The 23,121-nt window shown below is 44.5% G+C and overlaps 1 protein-coding gene across 1 annotated transcript in view; it reads right to left on the bottom strand.

Moving 5' to 3' along the window:
• Positions 1-7,682: 7,682 nt before the first annotated feature.
• Positions 7,683-23,121, bottom strand: part of LOC109891743 (leucine-rich repeat-containing protein 75B) — a 41,629-nt gene continuing 26,190 nt past the window's right edge. Inside the window, exon 4 of the mRNA XM_031826408.1 lies at positions 7,683-10,239. Within this exon, the coding sequence (XP_031682268.1) occupies positions 9,636-10,239 (604 nt within the window). The 3' untranslated portion in view covers positions 7,683-9,635. The remainder of the gene's footprint in view (positions 10,240-23,121) is intronic.

Genomic DNA, 23,121 nt, shown 5'->3' on the forward strand with positions numbered 1-23,121 from the left:
TAGTTCGTTTTTCTGAATCAGTCTCTAGCCTGTTCCAAATATTAGGGACATTTGTACCACACATGTATACTGCCATCAATGTATTACATAATAATAGGCCTACAGTACATCACACAGCCACCATCAGCGCGGTGTTGCCTGCAGTCTATTGCCTCCTGCTTATCAGTGCTTCCAGAGACATTTATTCCCACCTAATCACATTAAGTGATGGCAGTTGAGGCGAACAACGTGGCCTGTAAATGTTGCAGAATCCGCTTCGGAGCGGCAAACATTTGATTACAGGCTTGTAGATGATGAGGTGAATGGGATCAAATGACATTTAATACTGCAGTGTTGCCAATGGTTGGAGGTGGAAAAATCACTAGTATAGGCAAGGCCCCAACATTCCCCCTAACACACACACACACACACACACACACACACACACACACACACACACACACACACACACACACACACACACACACACACACACACACACACACACACACACACACACACACACACACACCTTATCCCCTCACTCTAACCTTAACCCTAGTCCATATCCACATCCTGATTCAACCATTACCCTAACCCTATCCTCATTCATCACCTTAACCCTACACTCAGTGAATGGGAATGCTGAGGAAAAGAGCCATGTAAGTTACATGTCTCGCAATACAATACACTCTAATGGCCATAAGGTGGCACTATATGCATGGTAAATGTTGTGAGAAAGCCTTTGGCACTAATAACGTTTACTGAAACATGTGTGGGTAGTAGTTTATTGAGTGTTGGTTCCTGTGGGCCAAAGGTCTGACCCCTGGTAAATAAATACTCTGCTACTCTCCCAAGTCCACCGCTCTGACCTCCTGAAGGGCCTGTACAGAGTATAGCAACACAGTAGTAGGCCAAAATGTCTGCTAGAAAACACAAATCAAACTTAAGAGTATGTTTTTATAGATCCTGACCGTCTTTGAGGTTTACCTTGAAGCGAGAAACAAGTACCGTTTCTGGGAAAGCGGATCCTGCTATCCATGCTGAGTATAAAAACGTGGATGTGGCAACCGTAGATTTCCACTTTTTATCCTTCCCCAATATGGAAAACTCATGGATTTGAACATCTTGAAGATGGGACAGAAGTATGCTGAGTAGGATCACTGCCTCGTGTACGAACTAGAAACTCCCACACACATCAAAGGTTTCACAGAGTTTACTGGAAAAACACTGTTCCTAGGAAATGACACATTGTTCATCACTCAAATCTCCAAAGTTTCGTAAACCTTTAAGCTGGAAGGGAATTTAATTTAATGTAGGGTATTTTATCAGATCTTGGAATTTCCCCATGTTCGATCCTTTCCAGCTGTGTTTTATGGCCTGTTAGGTTAACAGAATGTGACCCCTTGATGGGGTCCATATTAGGGATTTTCTTCTCCCCCAATGTGAGCTAGATCGTTTTAATCAAACAGAATTCTGAGGCTGTGGAGGGAGACCCTGGGGAACAAATCCATCATCCGTTTCTCTTGCAAGAACCTAGAAATCTCTAGTTTAAATTAACAGATTTTCCAATTAGATTTCAATGCGGGTGCGGACATTAACCCGAGCTTCATATCCACATCCCGTTTAATCCCTAACCCAATCCTTATCCACAACCACAACCCCAGATTGGTTTATTTAGTAAATATTTTCTTATCTCTATTTTCTTAGAACTGCGTTGTTGGTTAAGGGCTTGTAAATAAGCATTTTATGATACCTGTTGTATTCAGCGCATGTGTCAATTAAAATTGGATTTGATTTAATACATTGCGCTTACAGCAGAAACCCTAATCCTAACCTTGACCCTAGATTGGTAATACATTGCACCCTAACCCTAATCCTAACCTTGACCCTGGATTGGTAATACATTGCACCCTAACCCTAATCCTAACCTTGACCCTAGATTGGTAATACATTGCACCCTAACCCTAATCCTAACCTTGACCCTAGATTGGTAATACATTGCACCCTAACCCTAATCCTAACCTTGACCCTAGATTGGTAATACATTGCACCCTAACCCTAATCCTAACCTTGACCCTAGATTGGTAATACATTGCACCCTAACCCTAATCCTAACCTTGACCCTAGATTGGTAATACATTGCACCCTAACCCTAATCCTAACCTTGACCCTAGATTGGTAATACATTGCACCCTAACCCTAATCCTAACCTTGACCCTAGATTGGTGATACATTGCACCCTAACTCTAATCCTAACCTTGACCCTAGATTGGTAATACATTGCACCCTAACCCTAATCCCAACCTTGACCCTAGATTGGTAATACATTGCACCCTAACCCTAATCCTAACCTTGACCCTAGATTGGTAATACATTGCACCCTAACCCTAATCCTAACCTTGACCCTAGATTGGTAATACATTGCACCCTAACCCTAATCCTAAACTCAGATATTACACTCAGTGAACAGGAATCTTGAGGAAAAGAGCCATGTAAAATATAGTACGTAAATTATGCTCACTATAAAATAAACTTTAATGGCCATAATGTTGTGAGAATGCCTTTGGCACTCGTATGAGTAGCGTGTTAGTAGCTGTTTGTTGAGTGTTTGTTGAGTGTGGGTTCCTTTGGGGCTGTTTTGGACCAAAATGTTCAAATCATAGGTCAGACCCCCTGCAAATAAATAGTCTACCATTCTCCCAAGTCCACCGCTCTGACCTCCTGAAGGGTCTGTAAAAAGTATAGCAACACAGTAGTAGGCCAAAACACCTGCTAGCAAACACAAATCAAATTTGAGAGTGTGTTTTTTTCTGTTCCTGATCCTCTTTGAGGTTTGCTGGGAAGCAAGAAACAAATCCCACGACAGTTTCTGGGAAAGCGGATCCTGTTATCCTTGCTGAGAACAAACAACTGTCCAGGAGACTTTAAAGCTGAAATAAACAATTGAAACAATGAAAAAGCTAAGCGATGGGCTGGAAAATGTAACCACTCTCAAATTCATAGACCGAGCTATAGATGCAAGGACCATCAAAAATGATCGTTTTAACCATGTTTTGAGACTATATAGTGTTTCTTTAAAAACAACCGTATTTTGGGTTTTGATTGGGTACGACATCAATAGGGGTACGACAATAACGGGTGGATATCATTTATTTATAAGTCCAAAACGGTATGTAGCAACTGCAGATTGTCCCTTTAAGATGACATTGAGATGTTTCTGTGTTATTATCCTTCCGCAATATGGAAAACCGTTGGATTTGAACATCTTGAAGATGGGAAAGAAGTCTGCTGAGTAGGATCACCACCTCATATCAAGGGTAGGACAACACTATTGTATGTCAGAGTACTGGAAAAACACTGTTACCAGGAAGTGATATAGGGGTTATCACTAAGACATTTCCAAAGTTAAGAAATCTTTGAAGGGAAAATGAAATCAAACAAAGATGAATGGATTTCAAATCAAAATCAAATTATATTAGTCACATGCGCCGAATACAACTGGTGTAGACCTTACAGTGAAATGCTTACTTACGAGGCCCAACAATGCAGTTAAAAAAAAATTGGGACAAGAATAAGAGATAAAAGTAACAAGTAATTAAAGAGCAGCAGTAAAAAAACAATAGCGAGACTACACTCCAGTGTTAATCTGCAAAATTGTAATTATTCGCCTACCTCCTCATGCCTTTTGCATGTATATATATATGTATATATATGTATATATATATTTTTTTCTACTGTGTTATTGACTTGTTAATTGTTTACTCCATGTGTAACTCTGTGTTGTCTGTTCACACTGCTATGCTTTATCTTGGCCAGGTCGCAGTTGCAAATTAGAACTTGTTCTCAACTAGCTTACCTGGTTAAATAAAGGTGTTCTCAACTAGCTTACCTGGCTAAATAAAGGTGAAATAAAAAAATAAAAAAATAAAAAAACAGGGGGGTACCAGTATAGAGTCAATGTGCGGGGGCACCGGTTAGTTGAGGCAGTATGTACATGTAGATAGAGTTATTGAAGTGACTATGCATAGATGATAACAACAGAGAGCAGCAGTGGTGTAAAGAGGGGGAGGGGGGGTAGCCATTTGATTAGATGTTCAGGAGTCTTATGGCTTGGGGATAGAAGCTGTTTAGTAGCATCTTGGACCTAGACTTGGCGCTCCGGTACCACTTGCCGTGCGGTAGCATAGAGAACAGTCTATGACTAGGGTGGCTGGAGTCTGGTATAGAGGTCCTGGATGGCAGGAAGCTTGGCCCCAGTAATGTACTGGGCCGTTTGCACTACCCACTGTAGAGTCTTGCGGCCGGAGGCCGAGCAGTTGAAATACCAGGCAGAGATGCAACCAGATGCTCTCAATGGTGCAGCTGTAGAACCTTTTGAGGACCTGAGGACCCATGACAAATCGGCTGTCTTGGTGTGTTTGGACCATGTCAGTTTGTTGGTGATGTGGACACCAAGGAACTTGAAGCTCTCAACCTGCTCCACTACAGCCCTGGCGATGAGATTGGGGGTGTGCTCGGTGCTCTTTTTTCCTGTAGTGCACAATCATCTCCCTTGTCTTGATCACGTTGAGGGAGAGATTGTTGTCCTGGCACCACACGGCCAGGTCTCTGACCTCCTCCCTATAGGCTGTCTCGTCATTGTCGGTGATCAGGCCTACTACTGATTTATTGATGATGTTGGAGTCGTGCCTGGCCGTGGAGTCATGAGTGAACAGGGAGTATAGGAGGGGACTGAGCACGCACCCCTGAGGGGCCCCTGTGTTGAGGTTTAGCGTGGCGGAGCTGTTGTTACCTACCCTTACCACCTGTGGGCGGCCCGTCAGGAAGTTCAGGTTTAGTTAATTTTTGTGGTAATGCTGCAATCAGTTGGTTGTAAAGTTTGGATTGAGCAGGCATTCCCATTTTTTTTTTCGATAGCTGCATATGTGACATAACTCTTCCATTTCTATTCATAATGTCATTCATAAATATAATATAATGTTTTTTAAATCCATAAAGAATGTTTTTTTATTAATCAGTATATTTGAGTTTAACCAAAACATTTGTTGTAATATTTGTTCTATCTTTTCTGGAGGATAAAACTGAAATTGTAACCAGTTTTGTATGGCTTGTTGAAGAAAGGGCGATACCTTAAACAAAATGTAATTTTCAATTAGTCGGAAATGAGAAATTGTAATCTGTATAAAGGCAAAAAGGCAATTTTGAACAAAGGATGAGCCTTTCTCAATAATCTACTGGAGAACCATTTGGGTTTTAATTATAACTTATATATGAGGGAAGCTTTTAGTGAGAGGTTTAAAGCTTTAATATTTAATAATTTTAGCACCCCAAACTCATATTCATTATATAAATAGGAATGTTTAATTTTCTAGACTGAAAAGATTGAATTGCATCAAAAAGTTCCTCTTCTGTAACTTGACTTTCACACAGGTCTTTCTGTGGAAGTTAGGAAGGAAGTTATTTCTGATTTCGGGCAGGGCCGAGCCTTAAATATGTCAGAAGAAATCGGGCATGGGTAGGGTAGGAATGTCACAGGCATGGGTAGAGCTCGGGCTTGGGCTTAAAATTCATGCCCGTGCAGAGCACTATTTTGAAGCTGTGGATGGAGACCCTGGGGAACAACCCCATCATCCGTCTCTCTTGTTCCTGTCAGCATTGTTAAACTGGAGCCATGGGTAAACTGAGATTGAGTAAAGAGGTGAAACTAACATTACACTCTCACATACACAGACATAAATACACATAAATACATACACTTGCAGGCACTCAAATGTATATATTATGCATACATCCCATAAATAAATGTGTTTGTCTCTAACTTAGTTTTACTGGTAATGATTCCCTTTCACAGTGTCATAGCTAATGAAATACTGTGGAACCGTTCGTGTTTGGAAGACTGGAAAAACAGATTGAAATCAACAGACATTTCCTGTATTGTTAATAGTGAACCAGTCCTGTCATTTTGGAGGTCAGGCCTGTGAGGAGTTAAACTGTAGCGATGGTTTCTGGCCTTGGTCCATATGAGCTGCCATGGGACCAATACCACTACCAGGCGGAGTATAGATTCTGGGAAAAAGCATGAGTAATAGCACATGAGAATAATAAGAAAAACATATATATATCTCCAGTCACAATGATGACACCATGACATTGCAACATCAGACTGAACATAACACAAACACACAGGAATAATGTGAGACAAAACAATGTTTTATTTATACGACCAGACATGGATAAGGTGCTAAATACATTGAGATTACCCCTTGACATTACAAGCTAGTACCCTTTGCATATCCACAGTTAAAACGGAGTGTAATTGCATCGTATTGAAGGGCTTCTTAGACTGTCGGTCTTGAATTCCATGAACATCCAGTCCCAGTAAGAACATCCAGTCCCAGTAACTGGTAAATGAGGGAGTATGGGTACAATCAGTGTGAGGTTTACCAGTCAGAAGCTGCTACACACTGTCCTGCACAGCCTATTCTGTTCATTAACCTCTGACCTCTAATGGCAACATTTTAAAATAAGATTTACCCTGTTTTAGCCAGAAGCTCAGACTTTTCTGTTTCCATCTACATGGGCCTGCACCTCTGTCTCACTGGGCCTTGGCTCTGGCAGACCAGCTTTTCAGCTGGAATTTACATAATTTTTACATTCGATTTTTACCCTTATTTTGCCACGTAAGTTGACTGAGAACACATTCTAATTTACAGAAACAACCTTGGAAATAGTTACAGGGGAGAGGAAGGGGGATAAATGAGCCTATACATAACCATGGTTAGCTGTGAACTTTAACACCTTCTCACAATGCACCTGTTTTGATAACGCAGCTGTTGTTGATTCTGCTCTTCGCAAGTCCTCACTGTCAGCCCTAGCTATGGAAACACTATTTCCCTAGTATAACATAAGGGTCTATGCACTAGTGTAACACTGGTGTTACAGTCAAAAAGCAGCATCTGTACACATCCCAGGGCTGAGGAATGGGATTAAAAAACACTGGTCTGTGGAAGCTTGACTAACCACGAACAATGCAAGTGGTGTCCTCTCAGAATCATTATAAAGGCTCACATAGGACATTTTAAAACGGACATTGGGCTGAATTTGGTGAAAAACGAAAACATCTTAGTGTTTTACGTCAGCAGACCCACATTGGTCATGGGAAAGTGATAATCTACTGTACCCTGCAGCAGAGCTTTTGTCATAAGACCATATAGCATGAACCTGTGAATGAGCTCTTTGCCTTGGAGATGCTATTAGAAGGAATGCTAAGCGTGGTTTATGTTACACTAGTCTGCCTGGATCAACGCCAGCTACACATTGGCCCAGGATCCCCTCTTACCTGACAGCTCCAACATGACTTCTACAGGCCTAATAAGAGCATAAGATGGATGGGCTGACACAACGGTACTTCCCCTATGACCAGGGAAGTGACTACCAAGCAGAGCAGTCACAGTCAAGTACCATGGTGATATTACTCTCACACTGGCAGCTCCATACAGGGCTGGGCCTCACATCCATTTCACTCACCCAAAACACAAACCCTGGCAGAAAATCCAGCTGATGTATTGGAAAGCTATCAAACTATAGAGGGGGATATTCTTGATGAAAATAATGTGAGTAGCTCCTATGGCCTTGTCTTGGGGGAAATAACATCACTTAATACGGTTAAAAAACAAACAACAAAAATGACCAAATAATTGTAACATGTATTTATTTTGTTGCAGTTAGCAAGAAGTCATATTAACAGTATTCTATAATTTTCAGAGAAAACCATGGTTGTTACTGTAGAGTAAACTTAGGTGGGAAACAAATAGATACGGTATGCTGGAAGTCATATTGTAATGACTATGGTGGTTTGGATGAAGATTGAATATCCACTAGAATGGATCAATGAGAGATTTGTGACTGGATAACAGTCATTGACTTGTTCTTGCATTTAAAGTGCAAACAATAGGCTTCTAGAGGACACCAGGTATGTCCAGAGCACTTACAAACACACACAGCCCCACACCTGGGCACACAGAAATACATACACAACCACATGAGTGCACAAACTAGTACACACACAAAAACATATTTCATCATCATTTTTTTAAACGTTCTCTGCAGACTAATGTTGAGCTGCAGTAAACATCATGTCACCTTAAAAAACAATTCAAAATAATGCCCAAGTTGAACACTAAACAAAACATCTAAAAAGACACCTGTGACACGCTCCCTTTGACCATCTCATTTGCAATTCAGTTTCATATTATGTGCAAACAGCAGTACCGATGATAATTTATTATCTCATTCCTCATCTCAATATTTTTGCCTTTCATTTGAAAGACAAGGGTACATTTGATTTCTTTATGGTACGATTCACAATTGGAATCTTTCATATAACCCATGGTGAAAGATGCAGTCGAGAGATAATTCTGTTATGCTAGGATATTTTTTTCCCCTCTCCCCACCATCTGTCTGCCTTGTCGCCTCTTACACAACCTGACAGAGACAGCAGTCAGTTCATCAGCTTCCCACACACACTCCCTCCCAGACAGACAGACAGCCTGGGTGTCCACTCCCCAGCTCACTCCCTCCCAGACAGCCTGGGTGTCCACTCCCCAGCTCACTCCTTCCCAGACAGACAGACAGCCTGGGTGTCCACCCCCCAGCTCACTCCTTCCCAGACAGACAGACAGCCTGGGTGTCCACCCCCCAGCTCACTCCTTCCCAGACAGACAGCCTGGTGTCCACTCCCCAGCTCACTCCTTCCCAGACAGCCTGGGTGTCCACTCCCCAGCTCACTCCTTCCCAGACAGACAGACAGCCTGGGTGTCCACCCCCCAGCTCCCTCCTTCCCAGACAGACAGCCTGGGTGTCCACTCCCCAGCTCACTCCTTCCCAGACAGCCTGGGTGTCCACTCCCCAGCTCCCTCCCTCCCTCCCTGACAGACAGACAGACAGACAGACAGACAGACAGACAGACAGACAGACAGACAGGGTGTCCTCTCCCCAGCACCCAGCTCAGGGCAAGGGCAGCCTGACCCAGAACCTGCCAGTTGAGGCTCACTCAGAGGTTCACAGCCTAGTCGGTCTGGTCTGCTCTACTTGGAAGATAAAAACTATTTTTGGATAAATGTGAATCTGGTGGATGTATAATTAAAACCATCTGTTTTGAAATCAGCGTTTAGTAAATGTTGTGTGTTGTGCAATAAAACACAGCAGCATATTTATAGAAACAAACCCTCCCACTGTGTCATCCAATCTGCATGTTCTACATGGAAGTACCTCATTAGAAAAAAGCACTTGACATTAGAAAGCCAAAACAGTCAGGTGAAATCTAATATGTCTTATTCCTGTTGTGTAGGATTGCTTTGCTCATAAAGAATGACATACGCAAGAGGACACAGTAAAAATATCACTGCAGTGCCTAGAATACCTATGTCCTTACCAACACAAGAACAGTCTGGCTTGAACTCTCTCTGCAATCGGAACATATAAAGAGACAACACAAAACAGGGTTTTCTCCTCGTGAGTGGTTTATGAATTTGGTGACCCCAAGCTTCTCCTGCGATGATGACACATGCTGAAACGGGAGGCAGGGCTCAGGCCAAGGTGAGGGGACAGTAGGGTACAAAGGGTTGTCAAATTACAACGCTGGCTCTGACTCATCACCTCTCACAGTAGTTCAGAGCCACAATCGTGGATACACACTTCTCCCCACCTCCCCATGCCTCTAGCTCCAGCTTATCCTCCTCCTCTTCTCCCTCTCCCTCCTCCTCCTCCTCCTCCTCTCCCTCCTCCTCGCTGGGTTCTTCAATAGAGGTCTCCAGGGTATAACTACTATAGACCTGCACCTCGCTATACTCGTAAATGGTGGGCAGGCTGCTCCGGAGGCCGAAGCGTCTACGCAGGGCCACTAGGAGGGGCTGTGGCACAGTGAAGATGTCCACGTTGTTGCCCAAGTCCACCCATGCCAGGCTGGCGAACTGCAGGGGGTTCTTCACCACCTCCGTCAGGTCCTTCAGCACGCCCACCGTCAGACGGTTGCCGTTGATGGCCAGGGTGGTGAGCTTGGGCATGGAGCCCAGGTAGGGCAGCAGTAGACGCAGGCTCTCGTCCTGCAGCTCAGTGAAACTGAGGTCCACGGCCGACACAGAGTTGCCGTTACTCTGGAGGTAGTAGGCCACCCGGTGGATGTCTCGGCCAGACAGAGGGATGCCAGACAGGTTGGCCACGTCGTTGGTCAGTTTCTTCTTCAGTGTGGTTTTAAGACTGTGAATGGAAAGACCAGAGACAGTTAAAACTACACAGAGAATAGAATTGAAACGCCCATCTTCTTTGCAAGTTTTGTTTTGGTTCTCTAGACTCTAGAGCACAGAATAGCCATTTAGTGTAGGTGATAACCAAGCTGGGACCAAGCATCCTATATTGGAAGTTAGGTATCCTCTAGCGCCCTCAAACTCAACTCTGGATCACGAAGCCAGCTCCACTGCGTTTTTACATTGTTGCCCTCTAATCAGGGACTGATTTAGACCTGGGACACCAGGTGGGTGCAATTAATTATCAGGTAGAACAGAAAACCAGCAGGTGCCGGACCTCATAGGTTAAGAGTTGAATACCCCTGCAGCTAGCATGTGAAGACAAATGATCTTAACTTAAAAGAATAATCGACTCAAAACCACAAATTAATTTGATTTACATTGTTAAATAACGCAAATAATAATAAATTAGGAAGCAACGTGAAAATGTATGTGCAAATCTGCAGAGCTCATGTTGACCACAAAATCCACAACGCAATGCTCTCTCTAGAAAGGCTGGCTGGCTAGGTAGCTAGCTAGAAAACATGGCTACCACAGGAGGTTGGTGGCACCTTAATTGGGGAGGCCAGGCTCGTTGTAGTGGCTGGAGCGGAATGAGTGGAATGGTTTCCATGTGTGTCCTCCCCTCAGCAGCCTCTACTTGTAGCTACACACAATACCAAAGTCAATATCAGCATGTGAAGTAGTTAGCTAGTTGTAACCTGCACTATCAATTTAGGAGTTACAATCTCACCTCAGGAGCCTGCTGAGGGGAGGACGGCTCATAATAATGGTGCAAATGGAAGGCATCAAACATCTGGAAACCATGTGTTAGATATATATATATATATGTTACCATTCCACTAATTGCACTCCAGTCATTAGAACGAGCCCGTTCTCCCCAATTAAGGTGCCACCAACCTCCTGTGAATCTCCCCATGTTCAACCTTGTAGAGATCGCCTATCTAGCTCAAAGCTGCGTGTCAGGTTGCTATGGCAATGTGCAAGGGCCCTGCGAGCCCGCAAGAAGGGAGACGAGAGCAGAAAACTGCTTTGCTCCATGGTCCATGGTAGTTGAAGGAAAACAAGTTATTCATCTGACTGGACACTTTGAGGACATTTGAACAAAATATATACTTTGTCGTGAAGTCATAGAGGGATGTGTTCTAGACATGGAAATAATTTGCAAATAAATTCATTAAAAATCCTACAATGTGATTTTCTGGATTTCTTTTCTGATTTTGTCTGTCATAGTTGAAGTGTACCTATGATGAAAATTACAGGCCTCTCTCATATTTTTAACTGGGAGAACTTGCACAATTGGTGGCTGACTAAATACTTTTTTGCCCTACTGTATCTGGAGTGCAGGTAATTGTTATAAAACCATTATGAAATGAGATAGTTTGTTATGCTGTGTTCACGTGCTAGGAAACTCTGAAATATCCGACTTGCTAACTTATTGAATGCGGCACGTGTATAACAACCAGTTAGCAAATCTAACATTTTAGAGTTTCCTAGTTCCGACTAGCAGTGACCAGAACTTTATCATGATGACGTATCACGTCCCATTTAATTTCTAGGGTGTATTATCCCTTTAATTAGCCTGTGTTCATTGCAGGGGCATCTAACTGGCACTCCCGACAATGTGTTTTACTCAACCCTATCTCAGCGTACAAGATAAATCTGTTTTAAAAAAGGATGTAATCTGTGGTAATGGCAAATAAAGTATATGGCATTTAAGGATCACATCAATCGTCAGATGATAAAGTGTATGGAGAGTTCAAACTGAGAAGAGTGGAGCTACTGGTCCTCTGACACCGTCATTGTCTATCGTCACACACCTCACTGGCTCTGAGACTAAGCAGAATAGAGGCACAAAACAAAAACCTGCTCTCTGCCACAGTCTGATTAAATATTCATTAGAAAGCTATGAGGCAGCTGCACCGTGCGGAAGTGACACTGGAGCGCAGGACTCTAGCTAGATATGTCATGGAAGTATATGTTATGGTTTTGGGGTGAGGGTTGACCTCCCTCCTCTAGCCTACAGCTGGACATTGCAGTAGGAGGAAGTTTGTAAAATAAATGATAATGACAAGTGGGCATGGAGAGATTTACATATACAGCATTCATGGAAAGATGTACCAGACTACACACACATTGGCCTGAGCTCCCTCCCTCTCCTCTTAATCACAGTCCTGTTTGCCTGGGGGTTTGAACGCCCTCTCCTCGCACCTTCTGCTCCTAGGCTGTGTGAGAGCAGGAGCCTCATAGTATAAATGGTTTTCCTCTGGTCCTCACATCTGTCGGCCTTTCTGCTCCGGAGCAGCCAAGGAAAGGCCTGCAGCAGCGGCTAACTGGAGCTCAGAGTTGTGAGTTTATTGATTCATCGAGGTGGCAATAAATCAACTCCCTCTCTCTATTTCCTACTCTATTTCCTACTCTCGATTCCCTTCCTTCCCTCGCTCACCATCCATCCTACTCTCCCTTCCTCTGCATTCAGCCTGTGCTGCTCTCTTGTTATTTTGCTCTGCATGTCATAAGGTCTGTTTTTATCTTGCTATCCTCTTCTCTCTAATAAAACATTACAAGGATTAGAATGGCAAGCTGATTTCCCCTTAGGAATATAAGGTGTACTCAGCCACTCCTTTATATTGTAATAAACCTCATTGGCATTGACTTGTCGTGCGTTCACTCTCCCCTCTGAACACCAGGGAGCTCCATCTGTCTCTCCTTAGCTCTCCTCAGCAGAGTGGCTCTGGGGCTTTTGTTTTGTGCAATATCTGTCAGATGAAGGCTACACCTCCTGAGCCAACAGAGCCATGCATCAACTTTTGTTTTGTGTTGCTCTGTTTCTTGGCAGATAGAGGGCTCAGAGGATGTGAGTATTTCCCAGTTCCTGCTGGAGCTGGGTGCTTTCTCACCTCACTGTGTGGGCGGAGAGAGAGAGAGAGATTACATAGAAGAGAAAAAGCGAGCGTGAGAGAGCGAAAGAGGGAGAGAGATAAAGAAAGAAGGAGCCTGTTCCAGTTAGACAGAGACGGGGCATGTGGGTGGCGTAGGGGGATATTCTCTGTAATATTGTTCTAATGAGGCTGAGCAGCAAAAACGGTCTTGGACCGCCCTCCAAATCCACTGCCTCCCAGAAAGATGGGCAGAATGCCACCCACAGGCCTACGGGTCTGGTTGGTTCAGAGTCACGGACACAACCAACCTTTCTCACACCACAGCCTGTGCCTGTTACCATCAAAAAATAAAACAACAGAAACAACAAAAAGTGTTCTGTCTGGTTCTAATTTAATGTGCTGCTTTGCTTATAGCCAGCAGTATCATTCTACTTGGAATGGCAGTTTCTACAACACAAACAAAACAAAGAACTGGAAGTTTCTACAACACAAAAAAACAAAGAACAGGCAGTTTCTACAACACAAACAAAACAAATACTTTCCAAGGCAGCCAGATTCTCTGCATAATAATCAAGATTCATCTCAAGAACACTGAGATTCTCCTGTATTAGGTCTCATTTAACAGTAAACGAGAGGGAAATCCATCTGCGACTCCATCAGAAGGGAATTGATACAGCAGCACAGGAACCAAATGAGAATGGACTCCCTTGTGTAAAGCTAATGGCTGGGTTAATGTAGGGTTAGCTGCTCAGGCTGATTGCTTTTCATAGGTAGAATTTACTCAAATCAAATAATTGTATTGGTCACATACTCATGGTTAGCAGATGTTAATGTGAGTGTAGTGAAATGCTTGTGCTTCTAGTTCCAACAGTGCAGTAATATCTAACAAGTAATCGAACAATTCCACAACAACTACCTAATACACCTTTTTTTTATTTAATTTTTTTTTTTCACCTTTATTTAACCAGGTAGGCTAGTTGAGAACAAGTTCTCATTTGCAACTGCGACCTGGCCAAGATAAAGCATAGCAGTGTGAGCATACAACAAAGAGTTACACATGGAGTAAACAATTAACAAGTCAATAACACAGTAGAAAACGAAGGGGGGGTCTATATACAATGTGTGCAAAAGGCATGAGGAGGTAGGCAAATAATTACAATTTTGCAGATTAACACTGGAGTGATAAAAGATCAGATGGTCATGTACAGGTAGAGATATTGGTGTGCAGAAGAGCAGAAAAGTAAATAAATAAAAACAGTATGGGGATGAGGTAGGTGAAAAGGGTGGGCTATTTACCAATAGACTATGTACAGCTGCAGCGATCGGTTAGCTGCTCAGATAGCTGATGTTTGAAGTTGGTGAGGGAGATAAAAGTCTCCAACTTCAGCGATTTTTGCAATTCGTTCCAGTCACAGGCAGCAGAGTACTGGAACGAAAGGCGGCCAAATGAGGTGTTGGCTTTAGGGATGATCAGTGAGATACACCTGCTGGAGCGCGTGCTACGGATGGGTGTTGCCATCGTGACCAGTGAGCTGAGATAAGGCGGAGCTTTACCTAGCATAGACTTGTAGATGACCTGGAGCCAGTGGGTCTGGCGACGAATATGTAGCGAGGGCCAGCCGACTAGAGCATACAAGTCGCAGTGGTGGGTAGTATAAGGTGCTTTAGTGACAAAACGGATGGAACTGTGATAGACTGCATCCAGTTTGCTGAGTAGAGTGTTGGAAGCCATTTTGTAGATGACATCGCCGAAGTCGAGGATCGGTAGGATAGTCAGTTTTACTAGGGTAAAACTTAGCTTCCATCTAAATGGATGGAATAAGAATATGTACATATAAATATATGGATGATAGATGACCGAGCGGCATTGATTGATTGGCAAGATGCAATAGATGGTATAAAATACCATATTTACATATGTGATGAGTAATATAAAATATGTAAACATTATTAAAGTGGCATTACTTAAAGTGACTAGTGATCGATTTATTAAAGTGGCCAATGACTCGAGTCTGTATGTAGACAGCAGCCTCTCTGTGTTAGTGATGCCTGTTTAACAGTCTGATAGCCTTGAGATAGAAGCTGTTTTTCAATCTGTCGGTCCCAGCTTTGATGCACCTGTACTGACCTTGCCTTCTGGATGGTAGTGGGGTGAACAGGCAGTGGCTCAGACGGTTGTTGTCCTTGATGATATTTTTGGCCTTCCTGTGACATCGGGTGCTGTAGGTGTCCTGGAGGGCAGGTAGTTTGCCCCCGTTGATGTGTTGTGCAGATCGCACCACCCTCTGGAGAGCCTTGCGGTTGAGGGCGGTGCAGTTGCCGTACCAGGCGGTGATACAGCCCGACAGAATGCTCTCAATTGTGCATCTGTAAAAGTTTGTGAGGGTTTTAGGTGACAAGCCAAACTTCTTCAGCCTCCTGAGGTTGAAGAGGCGCTGTTGCGCCCTCTTCACCACACTTTCTGTGTGGGTGGACCAGTACAGTTTGTCCGTGATGTGTACGCCAAGGACCTTAAACTTTCCACTTTCTCCACTGCTGTCCCGTCGATGTGGATAGGGGGCTGCTCCGTCTCCTGTTTCCTGAAGTCCACAGTCAACTCCTTTGTTTTGTTGATGTTGAGTGAGAGGTTATTTTCCTGACACCACACATTGAGTGCCCTTACCTCCTCCCTGTAGGCTGTCTCGTCATTGTGTCATCTGCAACCTTGATGATTGAGTTGGAGGCGTGCATGGCCACGCAGTCATGGGTGAACAGGGAGTACAGGAGGGGGCTGAGCACGTACCCTTGTGGGGCCCCAGTGTTTTCCCATGGGAAATAGTCTGCTTTGTAGCCCTTTCATACAGTTGAATGACCAAAGGGCCCTCTAGTGGTCTCATGGGTACGGTACGTCAGAACTAAAGACACAACTAAAGATTTCAGTTTCTAAAGCTCTGAACACACAATTCATTAAGTAAAATAGGGAGAGGCCAGCACCTATGATTTAGTATTAGTATAAAACAGTTCTGGTTTGAGATCAGTGGAGGCTGCTGAGGAAAGGACAGCTCATAATAATGGATGGAATTGAGTTAAATGGAATGGTATCAAACATATGACAACCATATGATACCATTCCATTTACTCCACTTAACTCCATTGACACAAATCCCGAGATTTCAAGGGAGAGGCAGCATCCGTCTCTACAGTCACGACAGCACAGATAAAACGTGTCAATTCATGTTTCAGCCAGAGGAGCTCTGTTTATGCAACCTCACAGAGGATTAAGAATATAAGGCGTCCCCTATTCCCTATTTCAGCACACATCAGCATTAATGTGAATTTGTAATCAGGATGTTGGTTAACATGTTCATTTGTGTAAGCATTTAAAAAAAACTCTATTAAAGGGACATTTCAAAAATGTTCAACTTCATATTAAAAATCTCCAGCACCACCCCAACAGGAATATACTGTTGTTCTATGTTTTATAGTAAAAAATATAGAGGAAGATAAGTGTTTCCGATGACATCATCAACCAATAATTAGGCAATGCCTATTCATTATTGGTTAAAATCACGATGCACACAGATTATGTCATCGTAAACACTTATCTTCCTTTATCTTGTTTTCTTCAAAACAGAAATGTTCAATTTTCACATACAGTATGTTGCTGTTGTGGTGGGTCTTGAGATTAAGAACATGAAGTTGATTTTTTTTCTCCCTTCAAGGTTAAGTCTAGTAATTCTAGGTTAGTCTAGTGAAGACCTTAGCTGTCCCATTGATGTATTTCTTTCCCTTCAATCCTTCTCTTCCTCTCCTTCAATCTCCACCACTCTACTTGTAACGGTCGTCTGATGAAGAAGGATCGGACCAAAGCGCAGCGTGGTAATGTTCATGATTTTTATTAACACTGAACACTAGAACAAAATAACAAAGTGAGAAACAAAACCGAAACAGTCGTGTCAGGTGCAGAACACTAAACAGAAAACAACTACCCACAAAACACAGGTGGGAAAATTCTACCTAAGTATGGTTCCCAATCAAAGACAATGATAGACAGCTGTCCCTGATTGAGAACCATACCTGGCCAAAACAAAGAAATACCAAAATATAGAAAAATGAACATAGAATGCCCACCCAAATCACACCCTGACCAAACCAAAATAGAGACATAAAAAGCTCTCTAATTTCAGGGCGTGACAGTACCCCCCCCCCCCCAAAGGTGCGGACTCCGGCCGCAAAACCTGAACTTATAGGGGAGGGTCTGGGTGGGCATTTCTCCGCAGTGGCGGCTCTGGTGCAGGACGTAGACCCCGCTCCACCTCTGGCTTGGCCCACTTTGGTGGCACCTCTAGTGCAGGGACCCTCGCCGCCGACCCCTCGATGTCCAGAGGGGGCGGAGGGACCTCCGGCACCTCACCTTCTTGCAGGGGACCAGTTACCACCAGCCTGAGGAGAGACACATGAAACGAGGGGTTAATACGATAATCGGAAGGGAGTTGTAATCTGTAACACACCTCGATTATCCTCCTCAGGACTTTGAAGGGCCCCACACACTGCGGCCTAAGCTTCCGGCAGGGCAAGTGGAGGGGTAGGTTTCGGGTCGAGAGCCAGACCCTATCCCCCGGTATCCCTATCCCTTGCTTAAGGGATTCCTGGATGGCCCTCCAGGTCTCCTTGGAGCGCTGCACCCACTCCTCCAACGTAGGAGCCTCGGTCTGACTCTGATGCCACGGTGCCAGGACCGGCTGGTAGCCCAACACGCATTGAAATGGTGACATGTTCGTGGAGGAGTGGCGGAGTGAGTTCTGGGCCAACTCCGCCCATGGGACGTATCTTGACCACTCCCCTGGCCGGACCCGGCAATACGACCGCAGAAACATACCCAACGCCTGGTTCACTCTCTCCACCTGCCCATTACTCTCGGGGTGATAACCAGAGGTCAAACTGACCGAGACCCTCAGACGTCCACTGACAGGTGAGACCACGGCCGTTGTGGAACGGGGAGGGGCTGTAACTTCCCTCTAGGAAGGTGCCTAGGAGCCTTACTCTGGGCGCACACCGAACAGGAAGAGACAAAGAACCTCACGTCCCTAGCCAAGGTGGGCTACCAGAAACTTCCCCCTAAGACCCCGCACTGTCGTCGCCACACCAGGACGACCCGAAGAGGGTAATGTGTGAGCCCACCGAATAAATTGATCACGAACACCAAGCGGCACGTACTTGTGACCCTTTCGACATTGTGGAGGCGCAGGTTCCACCCGTAACGCCCGCTCAATGTCCGTGTCCACCTCCAATACCACCGGTGCCACCAACCTAGAGGCTGGAAGGATGGGAGTAGGATCGATGGGCCGATCCTCTGTGTCATAGAGACGGGACAGCGCATCGGCCTTCATGTTCAGGGAACCTGGTCTATACGAGATGGTGAACCTAAATCGGGTGAAGAACATGGCCCACCTTGCCTGACGCTGATTCAGTCTCCTAGCTGCCCGGATACACTCCAGATTCCGGTGGTCAGTCCAGATGAGAAAAGGGTGCTTAGCCCCCTCAAGCCAGTGTCTCCACACCTTCAGGGCCTTTAACACAGCTAACAACTCCCGGTCCCCCACATCATAGTTAGACCTCTATAATCAATGCACGGACGCAGACCTCCCTCCTTTTTCTTCACAAAAAAGAAACTTGAGGAGACGGGTGAAATGGAGGGCCGAATGTACCCCTGTCCCAGAGATTCCGTGACATACAACGTCTCCTCCTGTGACAATGGGTACACGTGACTCCTGGGAAGCTCAGCGTTTACCTGGAGGTTTATCACACAATCCCCCTGTCGATGAGGTGGTAATTTAGTCACCCTCTTCTTACAAATCGGCATACTCAGAGGGAATGCGCACAGTGGAAACCTGGTCTGGACTCTCCACCGACATGGCACTGATGGAAACTCCCATACACCTACCTGAACACTCCTCTGACCACCCCTGGAGAACCCCCTGTCTCCACAAAATCCTGGGATTGTGACTGGCCAGCCAGGGAATCCCCAGCACCACTGGAAACGCAGCTGAATCGATGAGGAAGAGACTAATCCGCTCCCTATGATCCCCCTGCGTTACCATGTCCAGTGGAACTGTGGCCTCCCTGACCAGCCCTGACCCAAGCCATGAGGTCGAAGGAATTGTCCGTAGAGCTCCGAAACAGGATTATGTCGAGGCACAGATCTGGGGAAGAGTTCCCAAAAAGTGTGTGCAGCATTGAAAGCCCCCAAGAACACAGTGGCCACAGAAACAAGATTCTCTAGTCTGATAAAACCAAGATTGAGCTCTTTAGCCTAAATGCCAAGTGTCACGTCTGGAGGAAACATGGCAACATCACTGCATGGTTGCATTGTGGCAGCATCAGACCCTAGACCCAGTTCAATTTGCTTACCGCCCCAATAGATCCACAGACGATACAATCACCATCACTCTGCACACTGCCCTATCCCAACTGGGCAAGAGCAATACCTATGTAAGAATACTGTTTATTGACTAAAGCTCAGCATTCAACACCATAGTACCCTCATTATAGTGAGCTCATTATTAAGCTTGAGGCCCTGGGTCTGAACCCCATCCTGACGGGTCACCACCAGGTGGTGAAGAAAGGAAACATCCCCTCCACTCCCCTGATCCTCAACAGGGGTGCGTGCTCAGCTCCTCCTATACTCCCTGTTCACTCATGACTGCGTGGCCAAGCAGCGTGGCCAACTCAATTATCACGTTTGCAGACGACACAACAGTAGTAGGCTTGATTACCAACGATGATGAGACAGCCTACAGGGAGGAGGTGAGGGCTCGGAGTGTGGTGCCTGGAAAACTACCTCTCACTCAACGTCAACAAAAAAAAGGAGATGATTGTGGACTTCTGAAAACAACAGAGGGTGCACATTATCATCTACATCGACAGGACTTCAGTGGAGAAGGTGGAAACTTCAAGTTCCTTGGCGTACACATCACTGACAAACTGAAATGGACCATCCACACAGACAGTGTGGTGAAGAAGGTGCAACAGAGCCTCTTCAACCTCAAGAGGCTAAAGAAATTTGGCTTGTCACCTTAAACCCTCACAAATGCACAATTGAAAGCATCCTGTCTGGCTGTATTTTTCTTTATTTAACTAGGCAAATCAGTTATGAACAAATTCTTATTTTCAATGACGGCCTAGGAACAGTGGGTTAACTGCCTTGTTCAGGGGCAGAACGACAGATTTTTACCTTGTCAGCTCAGGGATTTGATCTTGCAACCTTTCAGCTACTAGTCCAACGCTCTAACCACTAGGCTACCTACCGCCCCGTATCACTGCATGGTACGGCAACTGCACCCTCCGCAATCGCAAGGCTCTCCAGAGGGTGGTGCGATCTGCCCCAACGCATTACCGGGGGAACACTTCCTGCCCTCCAGGACACCTACAGCACCCGATGTCACAGGAAGGCCAAAAAGATCATCAACAACCCAAGCCACTGCCTGTTCACCCCACTTCTATCCAGAAGGCGAGGTCAGTACAGGTGCATCCAAGCTGGGTCCGAGAGACTGAAAAACAGCTTCCATCTCAAGGCCATCAGACTGTTAACCAGCCATCCCTAACACACAGAGGCTGCTGCCTACAAACAGACTTGAAATCATTGGCCACTTTAATAAATGGATCACTAGTCACTTTAATAATGCCACTTTATTAATGTTTACATATCTTGCATTACCCTTCTCATATGTATATACTATATTTTATATAATCTATTGCATCTTGCTCATCCATATATTTACATATTCTTATTCCATTCCTTTATTTACATTTGAGTGTATTAGGTCGTTGTTGTGGAATTGTTAGATTACTTGTTCCGACAGTGCAGCAATATCTAACGAGAAGCACAAGCATTTCACTACACTCACAATAACACCTGCTAACCATGTGTATGTGACCAATAACATTTGATTTGAGATTATTACAGACACCTGTGATAATCTAAAGTACTCAAAAGGGCCACTAGATGTATTGTGATAGATTATATAAAATCCTTGAAAGATAACAAAATGATTGTAGTTTACTGGTACACTTTAACATTTTCCAGTAATATACCCTCCCTTTGCAACCCTTAGAAATGTATACAAAAAGCCTATACTACTTGTACTTAATATATATATGAGGAGGCAATTATACTCAATCAAATGGTTAGGGGATAGACAATATGAGGCCATGTTCACATAAGGTACTTACAATTTGAGATTTCCTTAAATCAGCTCCACTCTTTAATGTCCTGTTCGTATTCTGAGTAAGCATTTCACTCTGCTCTAAAAGTTCTGTGCCAAAAGGAGCTCTTCATTTCGATATCTATCTTCCTCCCACGTGTTTACTCATCTCGGCTCCTTTCCCTCACCTTGAGCATCTCTCTCAGGTTATTAAAGGGTCAGGAGAGATTAGTCAGAGCTGTCGTGACCATTCCAAACACATTCAAACAGCAGACACTGGGGCAACAGGCATAGGAGTGATGTAAGTAAATGAATGAAGGAGAAGTGCTTCAGTATCATTAACCACTTTGGTGTAGAGTCACTTAGTCTAAGTCACAAGTCTATTGGAGTCACTTAACTATGGTAGTGATACAACAGGTAGTGGTAGTGATATCATGACAGAACACTGTTGTGCTCTTGAGCAGGGTAGCTAATTAACCTGAACTGCCGGAGTTAACCAATGCAAAGTTGTATACAATACTGCATGCTTATTGAAAAATAATATATGTTTTATTGTCACATTCAACAGATGGGTGCAGCAAAATGTGTTGTTCTATAGGGTCAGCCATACTAGTACGGTGCCCCTGGAGAAAATTAGGGTTAAGTGCCTTGCTCAAGGACACATCAACAGATTTTTCACCTTGTAGGCTCGGTTATACCAACCGGCGCCTCTTTGGTTACTGGCCCAACGCTCTAACCGCTAGGCTGCCTACCACCCTCATAACCTTGGAGGTATCTGTTTCACACATTTGGATCAGTGTGAAATTGCCAGTCAGTCAAACAGGGCCTGACACGTGCTGAGTTGACTGAAAGCCTACCTGCTCCATCTGCCTTGGATAAACTTTTTACCATGTCACAGCCTGTGTGTGTGTGTGTGTGTGTGTGTCCTTGTCCGTAGCTGTGTATGTACTGAACGTGTGCCAGTGATAAACAGCCTGTCAAATGCATGATTAGTACTATACGTAACCTAATCGTCTGACCCTGTAGCCACATAGAATTCGGAATTAGAAATAAGAATTAGAATACTAGAATGGCCATGAACCTTCTTATGATGAGATAAAGGTCAGCCATTTTGGTGAGGGATTTGGTCGACCATGGTTTGGAAACTGCGGTATGCCACTGCTAGCCTGCATCTAGTCTGGGTCAGATATCAGGGCCCCAGGTGGACAGCTCCACGTGTAGCAGAAAGATGGGGGTCAGAGTGGGTATTATATTCAATCAAATCCAATTTTATTTGTCACATGCTCGGAACCCTGACCTGTTCACTGGATGTGCTACCTTGTCCTGGACCTGCTGTTTTGGACTCTCTCTCTACCACACCTGCTCTCTCTAACTCTGAATGATCGGCTATGAAAAGCCAACTGACATTTACTCCTGAGGTGCTGACCTGTTGCACCCTCGAAAACCACTGTGATTATTATTATCTGACGCTGCTGGTTATCTATGATCATTTGAACATCTTGGCCATGTTCTGTTATGATCTCCACCCGGCACAGCCTGAAGAGGACTTGCCACCCCTCAGAGCCTGGTTCCTCTCTAGGTTTCTTCCTAGGTTCTGGCCTTTCTAGGGAGTTTTTCTTAGCCACCGTGCTTCTACATCTACATTGCTTGCTGTTTGGGGTTTTAGGCTGGGTTTTGTACAGCACTTTGTGACATTGGCCGATGTAAAAAAAAAAGGGCTTTATAAATACATTTGATTGATGCTTTGCAAACAGGCTTTCTATTGGGCTG

The sequence above is a fragment of the Oncorhynchus kisutch genome, linkage group LG6 (assembly GCF_002021735.2).
Source record: "Oncorhynchus kisutch isolate 150728-3 linkage group LG6, Okis_V2, whole genome shotgun sequence".
NCBI lineage: Eukaryota > Metazoa > Chordata > Actinopteri > Salmoniformes > Salmonidae > Oncorhynchus > Oncorhynchus kisutch.